The 11317-nt window shown below is 42.5% G+C and overlaps 1 protein-coding gene across 3 annotated transcripts; it reads left to right on the forward strand.

Moving 5' to 3' along the window:
• Positions 1-6259: 6259 nt before the first annotated feature.
• LOC124036322 (rab5 GDP/GTP exchange factor-like) lies at positions 6260-11038 on the forward strand. Of its 3 annotated transcripts, XM_046350757.1 has the most exons (10): positions 6260-6410; positions 7524-7705; positions 7820-7950; positions 8129-8280; positions 8505-8574; positions 8792-8927; positions 9090-9184; positions 9351-9404; positions 9498-9607; positions 9725-11038. In XM_046350757.1, exons 2-10 carry the CDS (start codon positions 7548-7550, stop codon positions 10148-10150), a joined length of 1332 nt encoding a protein of 443 aa, XP_046206713.1. In that variant the 5' UTR covers positions 6260-6410; positions 7524-7547; the 3' UTR covers positions 10151-11038. The 3 variants fall into 3 exon arrangements, with proteins under 3 accessions (XP_046206713.1, XP_046206711.1, XP_046206712.1); XM_046350755.1 differs by having other exon boundaries at positions 9351-9607; XM_046350756.1 differs by lacking the exon at positions 6260-6410 and adding an exon at positions 6783-6806 and having other exon boundaries at positions 9351-9607.
• Positions 11039-11317: the final 279 nt, after the last annotated feature.

The raw sequence follows: 11317 nt of genomic DNA on the forward strand, positions 1-11317 counted from the left end.
TGTAAAGCATTTTTGAAATTGGACACGATGGGTAGATTAACAAGATGTTTATCTTTCATTTGCTGTATTGGACTTGTTAATGTGTGAAAGTTACATATTTCTAAAAAATATTTTTTAATTTTGCGCTGCCTTTTCAGCGGAATGTTGTCGAGGGGTTCCACCTGCCCTAGATTAAGGAGAGAAAAAAAACGTATTTCCATAAGTATTCAGATCCTTTGCTGAGACTCCATATTTAACTCAGATGCATCCTGTTTCCATTGATCATCCTTGAGATGTTTCTACAACTTGATTGGAGTCCACCTGTGGTAAATTCAATTGATTGGACATGATTTGGAAAGACACTCAAATCAAGATTTAATGTTAATGTAGTGAAATGCTTGTGCTTCTAGTTGCTTGTGCTTCTAGTGCAATAATATCTAACAATTCCTCAACAACTACCTAATACACACAAATCTAAAGGTATATGGATGAGTGATGGCCGAGCGGCATAGGCAATGTGCAGTAGATGGTATAAAATCAGTATATACAAACTGTTTGCGGGCTTTCTTGTGCATCATCTTTAGAGAAGAGGCTTCCTTCTGGGACGACAGCAATGCAGACCAATTTGACGCAGTGTACGGCGTATGGTCTGAGCACTGACGGGCTGACACCCCCACCCCTTCAACCTCTGCAGCAATGCTGGCAGCACTCATACGTCTATTTCCCAAAGACAACCTCTGGTTATGAAGCTGAGCATGTGCACTCAACTTCTTTGGTCGACCATGGCGAGGCCTGTTCTGAGTGGAACCTGTCCAGTTAAACCACTGTATGGTCTTGGCCACCGTGCTGCAGCTTAGTTTCAGGGTCTTGGCAATCTTCTTATAGCCCAGGCCATCTTTATGTAGAGCAACAATTATTTTTTTCAGATCCTCAGAGAGTTCTTTGCCATGAGGTGCCATGTTGAACTTCCAGTGACCAGTCAGTATGAGGGATTGTGAGAGCGACGACACAAAATTTAACACACCTGCTCCCCATTCACACCTGAGACCTTGTAACACTAACGAGTCACATGACACAGAGGAGGGAAAATGGCTAATTGGACCCAATTTGGACATTTTCACTTAGGGGTGTACTCACTTTTGTTGCCAGCGGTTTAGACATTAATGGCTGTGTGTTGAGTTATTTTGAAGGGACAGCAAATTTACACTGTTATACAAGCTGTACACCTACTTTACATTGTAGCAAAGTGTCATTTCTTCAGTGTTGTCACATGAAAAGATATACTCAAATATTTACAAAAATGTGAGGGGTGTACTCACTTTTGTGATATACTGTACATGTGATATGAGTAATGTAAGATATGTTAACATTTTTAGTGGCATTATTTAAAGTGGCATTGTTTAAAGTGACTGGTGATCTATTTATTAAAGTGTCCAGTGATTGGGTCTCAATGTAGGCAGCAGCCTCGCTGAGTTAGTGATTGCTGTTTAGCAGTCTGATGGCCTTGCGATAGATGCTGTTTTTCAATCTCTCAGTCCCAGCTTTGATGCACCTGTACTGACCTCGCCTTCTGGATGATAGCGGTGTGAACAGGCAGTGGCTCGGGTGGTTGTCGTCCTTCCTGTGACATTGGGTGCTGTAGGTGTCATGGAGTTTCAGGAAGTTTACCCCGGTGATATGTTGTGCAGACAGCACCATCCTCTGGAGAGCCTTGCGGTTGAGGGAGATGCAGTTGTCGTACCAGGCTGTGATACAGCCCGACAGGATGCTCTCGATTGTGCATCTGTAAAAGTTTGTGAGGGTTTTAGGTGACAAGCCTGAGGTTGAAGAGGCACTGTTGCGCCTTCTTCACCACACTGTCTGTATGGGTGGACCATTTCAGTTTGTCTGTGATGTGTACGCCCAGGAACTTTCCACCTTCCCACTGCTGTCCCTTTGATGTGGATAGGAGGGTGCTCCCTCTGCTGTTTCCTGAAGTCCACAATCATCTCCTTTTGTTTTGTTGATGTTGAGTGAGGTTGTTTTCCTGGCACCACACTCCAAGTGCCCTCACCTCCTCCCTGTAGGCTGTCTCGTCATTGTTGGTGATAATGATAATAATAATAATATGCCATTTAGCAGACGCTTTTATCCAAAGCGACTTACAGTCATGTGTGCATACATTCTACGTATGGGTGGTCCCGGGAATCGAACCCACTACCCTGGCGTTACAAGCACCATGCTCTACCAACTGAGCTACAGAAGGACCACTACTGCAAACTTAATGATAGAGTTGGAGGAGTGCATGGCCACGCAGTTGTGGGTGAACAGGCAGTACAGGAGAGAGCTGAGCACACACCCTTGTGGGGTCCCAGGTTGAGGGTCAGCGTAGTGGAGATGTTGTTTCCTGCCTTCACCACTTCGGGGCGGCCCCTCAGAAAGTCCAGGACCCAGTTGTGCAAGGCGGGGTTGAGACCCAGGGCCTCCAGCTTGATGATGAGCTTGGAGGGTACTATGATGTTGAATGCTGAGCTGTAGTCAATGAACAGCATTTTTACATGGGTATTATTTTTGTCCAGATGGGATAGGCCAGTGTGCAGTGTGATGGTGATTGCATCATCTGTGGACCTGTTGGGACGGTATGCAAACTGAAGTGGGTCTAGGGTGGCCGGTAAGGTGGTGGTGATAAGATCTTTGACTAGCCTCTCAAATCACTTAATGATGACAGAAGTGAGTGCTACGGGGCGGTAGTCATGTAGTTCAGTTACCTTTGCCTTCTTGGGTACAGGAACAATGGTATCCATCTTAATGCATGTGGGGACAACAGACTGGGATAGGGAGTGTTTGAATATGTCCGTAAACACACCAGCCAGCTGGTCTGCGTATGCTCTGAGGACGCGGCTAGGGATGCCGTCTGGGCCAGCAGCCTTGCGAAGGTTAACAAGTTTAAATGTTTTACTGAAGTCAGACACAGAGGAGAGGGGGGATGCAGTCTTTGTTAGCGAGCTGGGACGAGGTGGCACTGTATTATCCTCAAGCGTGCAAAGGTGTTTAGTTGGTCTGGAAGCATGATGTCGGTGTCTGTGACGTGGCTGTTTTTGTAGTCCGTGATTTCCTGTAGACCCTGCCACATACAGTGGGGCAAAAAAAAGTATTTACTGGTGTACTGGTTACCAATTGTGCAAGTTCTCCCAACAGATGAGAGGCCTGTAGTTTTCATCATAGGTACACTTCAACTATGACAGACAAAATTAGAAAAAAAATCCAGAAAATCACATTGTAGGATTTTTAATGAATTTATTGGCAAATTATGGTGGAAAATAAGTATTTGGTCAATAACAAAAGTTTATCCCAATACTTTGTTACATTTTCTCTAAGTCTTCACAAGGTTTTCACACACTGTTGCTGGTATTTTGGCCCATTCCTCCATGCAGATCTCCTCTAGAGCAGTGATGTTTTGGGACTGTTGCTGGGCAACACGGACTTTCAACTTCCTCCAAAGATTTTCTATGGGGTTGAGATCTGGAGACTGGCTAGGCCACTCCAGGACCTTGAAATGCTTCTTACGAAGCCACTCCTTCGTTGCCCGGGCAGTGTGTTTGGGATCATTGTCATGCTGAAAGACCCAGCCACGTTTCATCTTCAATGCCCTTGCTGATGGTAGACTTTGTTACTTTGGTCCCAGCTCTCTGCAGGACAATCACTAGGTCCCCCCATGTGGTTCTGGGATTTTTGCTCACCGTTCTTGTGATCTTTTTGACCCCACGGGGTGAGATCGTGCGTGGAGCCCCAGATCGAGGGAGATTATCAGTGGTCTTGTATGTAGAGTACCAGCGATCTAGAGTATTAGCACAGCGCGTCTTGCAATCAAATCCAACTTTATTTGTCACGTGTCGAATACAACACGTATAGACTTTATCGTGAACCGCTTACTTACAAGCCCTTAACCAACAGTGCAGTTCAAGAATAGTTAAGAAAATATTTACCAAGTAGACAACAACAAAAAGTAACTCAATAAGGCTATATACAGGGGGCATCGTGTCAGTGTGCGAGGGTGCAGGTTAGTTGAGGTAATTTGTACATGTAGGTGGGGGTGAAGTGACTATGCATAGATAATAAACAGGGAGTAGCAGCAGTGTACAAAAGGGAGTGGGGGGTTTCTATGTAAATTGCCCAGTAGCGATTTTATAGCTGTGCAGTGACGGTCCCCATCCAACCTGACAGAGCTTGAGAGGATCTGCAGAGAAGAATGGGAGAATCTCCCCAAATACAGGTGTGCCAAGCTTGTAGCATCATACCCAAGAAGTCTCAATGCTGAAATTGCTGCCAAAGGTGTATCAACAAAGGACTAAGGGTCTGAATACTTATGTACATTTCTAAACCAGTGTTTTTGCTAATCATTATGGGGTATTGTGTGTAGATTGGGGGGGGGCATTTTAATCGATTTTAGAATAAGGCTGTAACATAACAAAATGTGGAAAAAGTCAAGGGGTCTGAATACTTTCCGAAGGCACTGTATAAATTGTTGGTGTGCACCCATTAATTGCACCCCTAGCCCCGCCTTTCTTCGCTCTTCTCCCCTGCCTCTCTCCGCTCTAATAACAGAGAGGAAAAGGCGAAGCGAGAGTGATAAATGGGCCTGAAATGTCTTCTTCAGCAGATGGTGTTTATTTTTCTGTATTGAGTTTTTTACAGAAATGTAATGTGCATGCGCGTCATCTAGCGACAAATGGAGCAACCAACAGCTACTTTCCTTGAAAAATAGTTGGCAACACCGAGTGCATGTGATGTTGTGCCATGTGATGTTGGGCCATATAAACCAGATGCTACCCGGATATAGACGGTCCATGAATTGGTGTATGCAGACATGAATGGATTGAAAACAATGGGGGTGGGGGTGGGGGCAGTGACTGAATAAGAGTAATGATTACACCATATACAGTACAGTATGAAGATAGCATAAGTGGCCGGTGGCACTTTAATTGTGGAGGACGGGCTCATAGTAATGGATGGAACGGAATAAATGGAATGATATCGAACACATGGTTTCCATGCGTTTGATACCATTCACTCCATTCCAGCCATTATTATGAGACTTCATCCCCTCAGCAGCCTCCTGTGGAAGATAGGCAGAAACTGCATTGCCCAATCGAAATCCCATATTACACTTGTAGGCGATGTCATGGCGAGGTTGGCTAGCTAAGCTCATACACAGAAACATTTAATTGTGCCGAACTGCTGGGCGTCAAATTAAAGGCACTCCCTTTGATATATAAAGTTGTTTTTGACAACTGAAAACGTGTCGGTTTGTCACTTTCACAAGAGGTTGGAGTAATAACATGTTCAACTACTTAAAGCTGCAATATGTAGCTGAGTTACAGATCTGTCATTCTTATTGAAAGCATGTCAATAAATCGGTAGTTATTAGTACACTATTTCTATGCTTCCCATTAAGTTTTGTTTTTGTATTTTACTTTCAGTTTTCTATACCAGCTGAAAATACAATATTTTTGGTTATGTAAAAAAATATTTCACAGCGGTTTAGATGGTACAATGATTCTCTACAGTCTACACTATACTTGCTTGTTTGACACACAAACTGAAATAAGGCAAACTATTAGACCAGGAAATGGGGGTGCGATTTCTGCATAGTGCAGCTTTAAGGAAATGGGGTGTCTTCCAGCGGTAAGCCTAAGAATGCCAACTGTAGACAAAAGGTGGAGAGTGAAGTTGAGGTAGGTGCAACTGCGACAGCCAAAAGTCAGACAGTAGTGGTTTTCCAAAGCAAGGTTCAGATCAACATGGCAGTGTCAACACAGCTGCTACTGTTTATAAAAGTATTTCTGTATAAATGTCGAAATCAACTTTTCTATACCCCCATATCACACACTCACGAACTGAAAACATAACTTGTGTGTACAATGAATTGGTTGGAAATGAGGTCTCAAATATACATTTTACTTGCATCCCCTGTAGCTTTAGAATTGCAGGAAAGTTGGTACCGGTTTCAGTCATTTCTTTGTCCATGTTTGCGTGGGTCAAACAAAAACACCCTAATGATTGTTTGACAAATAGTGTTTCCCACAATGCAGTTGATGGCTGCATGGTGCAGTTGGTGAGAAGCAACTTGAAGGCGATCTCATCAAAAACTGCATGACCTGATCACATGATTTGTGTAAAGTTAATGAAGTAGACAGTCGCAAGTCAGTCAATGTTTAGTCGCAAGTCAGACAATGTTTGAAAGACGTTGGTCAACTCTTGACAAAAGTGATCCGCTGGAAAGCGTCCAATATCACAGCACTGGCCAACCATGTTTGACCAACATGGCTGACCTTTATCCCATCAAAAGAAGGTTCATGTACATTCTACTATTCTAATTCTATGGGGTCATCAGACAGGCAGCTGATGACACGTCATCACGTCACGTCGGTCAACCAAGTGAACCTGCCAAGGTAAGTCTTTCTTGCTAGCTATCAAAAGTTGTTAGCTATAGTTACTAAAATCGAAGAATATCAACAATTTGGGTTTTGGTTATACATCATTAAAATGTTTGCATGATATATAAGTAGCTAATTTATCTAGTCTTTTGGAGCCTTCTCGTACTAGCTTGTTAACGTTAGCACAACAAATTAGCTACCAGCTGTGAGCTCACAATGTAATTTCTTGGTTAGCTTTCTCTCAGAGTCTGTATTTAATATATTATGAATAGGTTTTGAATTTGGGCTATGTTAACCTTAAACTTTATAGCTGGAGTAGTGGTAACGTTAGTACAACTGCTGAAGTGCGACACATTATTTTATCTTACCAGGAATATGACTACTTTGCTGAACAATAATTTGTTTTGCTAAGTAAGGAATATGTTTTATTTTACTGTCAGAAAAGACGTCTGAATCAGTTAGTTGGTTTTAAAAACGCGTGTTTTTACATATTTCAACTGTATTAGGTTGAACAAAAACAGTCCTCGGGAAGCCAGAAATTAAATGCAATTCAATTTCAACGTAACGTTACTGTGCCCGTGGACAGGACGTTTGGTCATTTTGACGAAGGGAATTTGAGACAAAATATCGACACTAGAAGTTGAAATGCAAATGCATTTAACTTCTGGATTCCTGCGGTCTGTTTTTGTGCAAAACAATACAATTGAAAGTAACGCTAATGTATCTACGTACACCTGCGTTGCTAAAAGTAGCTAAGAACCAGTGGCTGTGCTCGATTAAATGGCATCATGTTAGATATTTTATCTATCACTTACTGGTAATCTTTATTGTGAAAAAGGTTGATCTAGCTACTTGATCCTCGTTATATTACTCAGGGTTTCGATTGGATATAACTAACGTTACAACAATTTAACAGAATTACAACTGGACAGTTAATATATGCCATTTAGCAGACGCTTTTATCCAAAGCGACTTACAGTCATGTGTGCATACATTCTACGTATGGGTGGTCCCGGGAATCGAACCCACTACCCTGGCGTTACAAGCACCATGCTCTACCAACTGAGCTACAGAAGGACCACCCAGTTGTTCAAAACAGTTAAACAATTGTCTTTGCTATGTCACCAGGTGGGAGTAAAAGAGTGCTGAATTATGGCGGCGGAGCAGCAAAGAGGGATCCGAGTCACTCAAGCAGAGCTTCTCTGCAAGGATGCGTGTGGTTATTATGGCAACCCTGCATGGCAGGGATTTTGCTCCAAGTGCTGGCGAGAACGAACCCGTAAAGCAGAGGCGGACAGGCAGGAGACTGGGTAATGGTTTTGTTGTCGTTCATAAATATTGACAAGACAAGTCCACCAGAGACTTATCAGGTCTTTTGATCTGGGAAATATTAAAATGTTTCCTTTGTTGTTCCCTGCTGTCAGGCCCCACAATGATGCAGGTTCTCCCCTCACCTTTTCTAAATTTGAGGAGAAGAAGAATATGGAGAAGGGTCGCAAAGTGAATACGATGAGGAGGCTCTTCTGGGGTGGACCGTCCCCTCCTAAACGCCCAGGTGATTCCCTCTGCACTTCCTCTGTTGAGTCATTGAAAACAGTTATGTCATTTCCACAACTGTATGAGTATTTTAATGTGCATTTTTTTGGGGTCTATAATCTGAAGTGATACAAAGCAAAAACATGTATAGCCAACACCGTAATAGCGGTCTTATGAGAACCCCTATGCTCTTTCAGAGTCTTCAGAGGGCCAGGTGGCTATATTAAAAGCCTATCAGAGCATTGAGCCAGGGGATTTTACCAGCTTCCTGAAGCTGCTGAGGAACCCATCCTCTCAACGTCTGCAGTCCCGTTGCACTGCTTTCCTCAACACCATGGAGGCTTACCACGTAATGTGCTTCCTTCCTCTTTATCCACCACTCTTATCTCTGCAATTACTTTTCTCTTCCAACTTCTGTTTTTATGGCCCTCTCAACTGCCTTTTCTAATTGTCAAGTTCAGGTTCCTTTCCATTGCCTGCTTCTTGTGCTGCTTTTCTTTTACCTAAATATTTGAAGTTTGAATAATGGCTCTCTTATTTCATGTATTTATTGTATTTTCTTTCCTGCTGCAGGGCCTGCCAGTGCAGAAGCAATCTGACCTTGTTCAAGACTTTTACCAGAACATCGCTGTGCATTTCAGTAGTGAGTAATGAGGCCATTTAGCTGTTTCTGAGCTGCTGTGTGGGTTCCCATTTGATGTTAATTATTGTGGGCCCATGTTTGTTCACTTAACATATAGACAATAATTTTGTTCATCCTTGAATATCAGTCTCATTACACAACATATTGCACTGAACACTTCACTCTATCCTATTCCCCAACTTCACATACTTGTTCACTGTGTCTGCTGTATTGGTAGGTCTTTCAGAGATTCAGGTCTCTCAGATGATGGAGCACATGGAGAAGCTGATCATGACGCGTCTGCACAAGTGGGTGTTCTGCCATGACAGCTGTGACGATGAAGTGAAAGACTTGGCACTCCAGAGGAGGATACGGTCAGACTGCCATGCATAACCTTGTCTAACATTAATACCAAACCCATTCCCCGTACCATAGGTCTTGGTGATGCTAGATAGACTATATTAGCAATGTTAATGACTAGTATTGTGATTCAACTTAGTTCAACATTGTTTTTAATATGAATTGAACTTTGACAGGTCCTTAAACTGGGTCACCCCCCACATGCTGAGGGTGCCTTTCCCTGACGAGCGGGCTGAGGTTGTCAGTGATCCCTTTTTGCCTGCTATAACAGGTGACTTATTTTAAAGGAAGACCGTGTTCCTTTATTTGGCTAAAAGATGACACCAGCAGCACTGAAATCTCATTATGAAGAAAGCCAAATGACTAGTTTGACTAAAACATTTCCAGACCTTTTCAAATTCCACCTGTGCACTAACTGTTACACTCACAATCCCCAGCCATAATCGAGATGGATGCCAAGCGCGCGCCACAGGACAAGCTTACATGCGTATGTAAGTGCAGTCAGAATGTCTTCCAGGCTCTCTCCACTTCCAATAGTGAGCCAGCAAATGCTGACGACTACCTGTCTGGCCTGATTTACGTAGTACTAAAGGCCAACCCACCCCGGCTTCACTCCAACATGCAGTATGTGATCCGCTTCGGCCTCCCTCACAGCCTGATGGCAGGAGAGAGTGGCTACTACTTCACCAATTTGGTGAGCTAATATGTACATGTGTACGGTACATTAGTTGATTGTAAATAGTCTTGAATGACTTGTGCTGAGATTACTACAGTCTGTTTTTGGTAATGTTATCGTTTTGTTTTAATGTAGTGTTGTGCAGTGGCCTTCATTGAGAAGCTGGATGGGCCAGCACTCAACCTAAGCCCAGTGGAGTTTGAGGGCTACATGCAGGGTCGCCGTGCTCCCTCAAAGAGGGGCAGTGAGAGGCAAAAGATGGCCAGGGAGACGCAAGACCAACTAGAGGACCTGAAGGGTCGACAGGAGAAGGTGGACCAAGGAATAAATGCCCTCAAAGAGCAGCTACAGCATTGGGTACAGTCTGTCAAGGCACAGATAGATGAGGTAACATCCCAGTCTGCTCTGACACAAGAAGAAATTAAAGCCCAGTCAGAGTTTTTGCAAAGCCATTCTGTCTCTACTCTAACACAGGCAGATGATGTCAAAGACCAGTCAGTGTTGTTGCTAGATGGTCAAGAGTCCAACAACAACACTTGTCTAACAGAGGCAGAGTGTTAGCCATATTAAGACTGGGGTACAGTGGGAAACCTTTTTACCCTGGTTCTTCATGCTTGTGTGAGCTTTGTGGGGTAAATATTAGTGAGTTGCAGGTGATTGGCTAAAATAAGTATTTATGTAGGACTATAGGAAGTAGCTTAATTGATAACAGAGGTACCAAATAAGGGCATACTTTTTTTGGTTCGGTGGGATCCTCAAAGAGAAACAGACCTCAACATTCCTTGATGCCAACTTTGCACACCAAAAGCACAACCTGATGACAAATGCCAATCTTGAAACCATTGTTAACACAAGCAATTATTTTTGTTATTTGGTTTAACGGGTCACAAAGTGCTGTCATCTGTTTACATTCTTGACCTTGTTTAACGTTTCTAAGGTTCTCTTATTTGTTTGTACGTTACACTCTTATCTACAAGAAATGTGCTCTTATATGCTGTCAGAGAAAAGCTATGTCTTGCACCCTGAAGTTTAAATATCAGGACAGTTGGACAATTATTTTTGTAATTTAGCACTTACTTGGGTAGTGAGCAGACTTACTATTGATTGCTGCTATCATATTTCTTAGATTACTCAATTAAGATAAACCCAAGTGCCTTTGCAAAAACTAGTAATGAAGATTGTGAATAAAATGTGAAACCTGTTATTGTAGAACCCTGTAAAGTAGAGGTGGCTCAGTCAAAGTAGAATACTTTATTTGAATGTTTGTGATTATGGATTACGTCTTACTTTCCAATATTAGACTGTTGAAGGTACAGTTACAATCCCTTGCATATACCTGTTCTTGTTTAAAAGCTGATTCTATTCCATGTAATCATTCTACTCATTAATAGCACTAACTTTTGTGAAGAACCTTGTTTACATGTTTTAAATAAAAGTTTCTGAAGATCATGAAGAAATGTTGTTAGTGAATGTACAGCAGACCCTCTAATTAAAGAAAAAACATAAGGAAAGTGGACTTTATTTTTGTGTTCTGTATCCATTGAAATATTTTGCTTTAACCAAGAAGCTGATTTTTCCTAGTAGGTTTCCTAGTAGGTTTTGATGTTTTATAGGCAATTTAGCTCTGCACTCTGTCTCGCATTGTTAGTATTTTTTTTACGACGGTTTGCAGCACATAGAAACCGGAAATAGTGACTGCCCTGAGAAGTTTTACTTCGCGCTTTCTGG

Source organism: Oncorhynchus gorbuscha, linkage group LG05, assembly GCF_021184085.1.
Source record: "Oncorhynchus gorbuscha isolate QuinsamMale2020 ecotype Even-year linkage group LG05, OgorEven_v1.0, whole genome shotgun sequence".
Classification (NCBI taxonomy): Eukaryota; Metazoa; Chordata; class Actinopteri; order Salmoniformes; family Salmonidae; genus Oncorhynchus; species Oncorhynchus gorbuscha.

Excerpts from the sequence above, each read along its gene's own strand:
- LOC124036322 (XM_046350755.1), top strand. The coding sequence starts at position 7,548 with ATGGCGGCGGAGCAGCAAAGAGGGATCCGAGTCACTCAAGCAGAGCTT. Across the intron at positions 7,951-8,128 it reads GTCCCCTCCTAAACGCCCAG|AGTCTTCAGAGGGCCAGGTG; the intron begins GTGATTCCCTCT and ends ATGCTCTTTCAG. Across the intron at positions 9,608-9,724 it reads GCTACTACTTCACCAATTTG|TGTTGTGCAGTGGCCTTCAT; the intron begins GTGAGCTAATAT and ends GTTTTAATGTAG.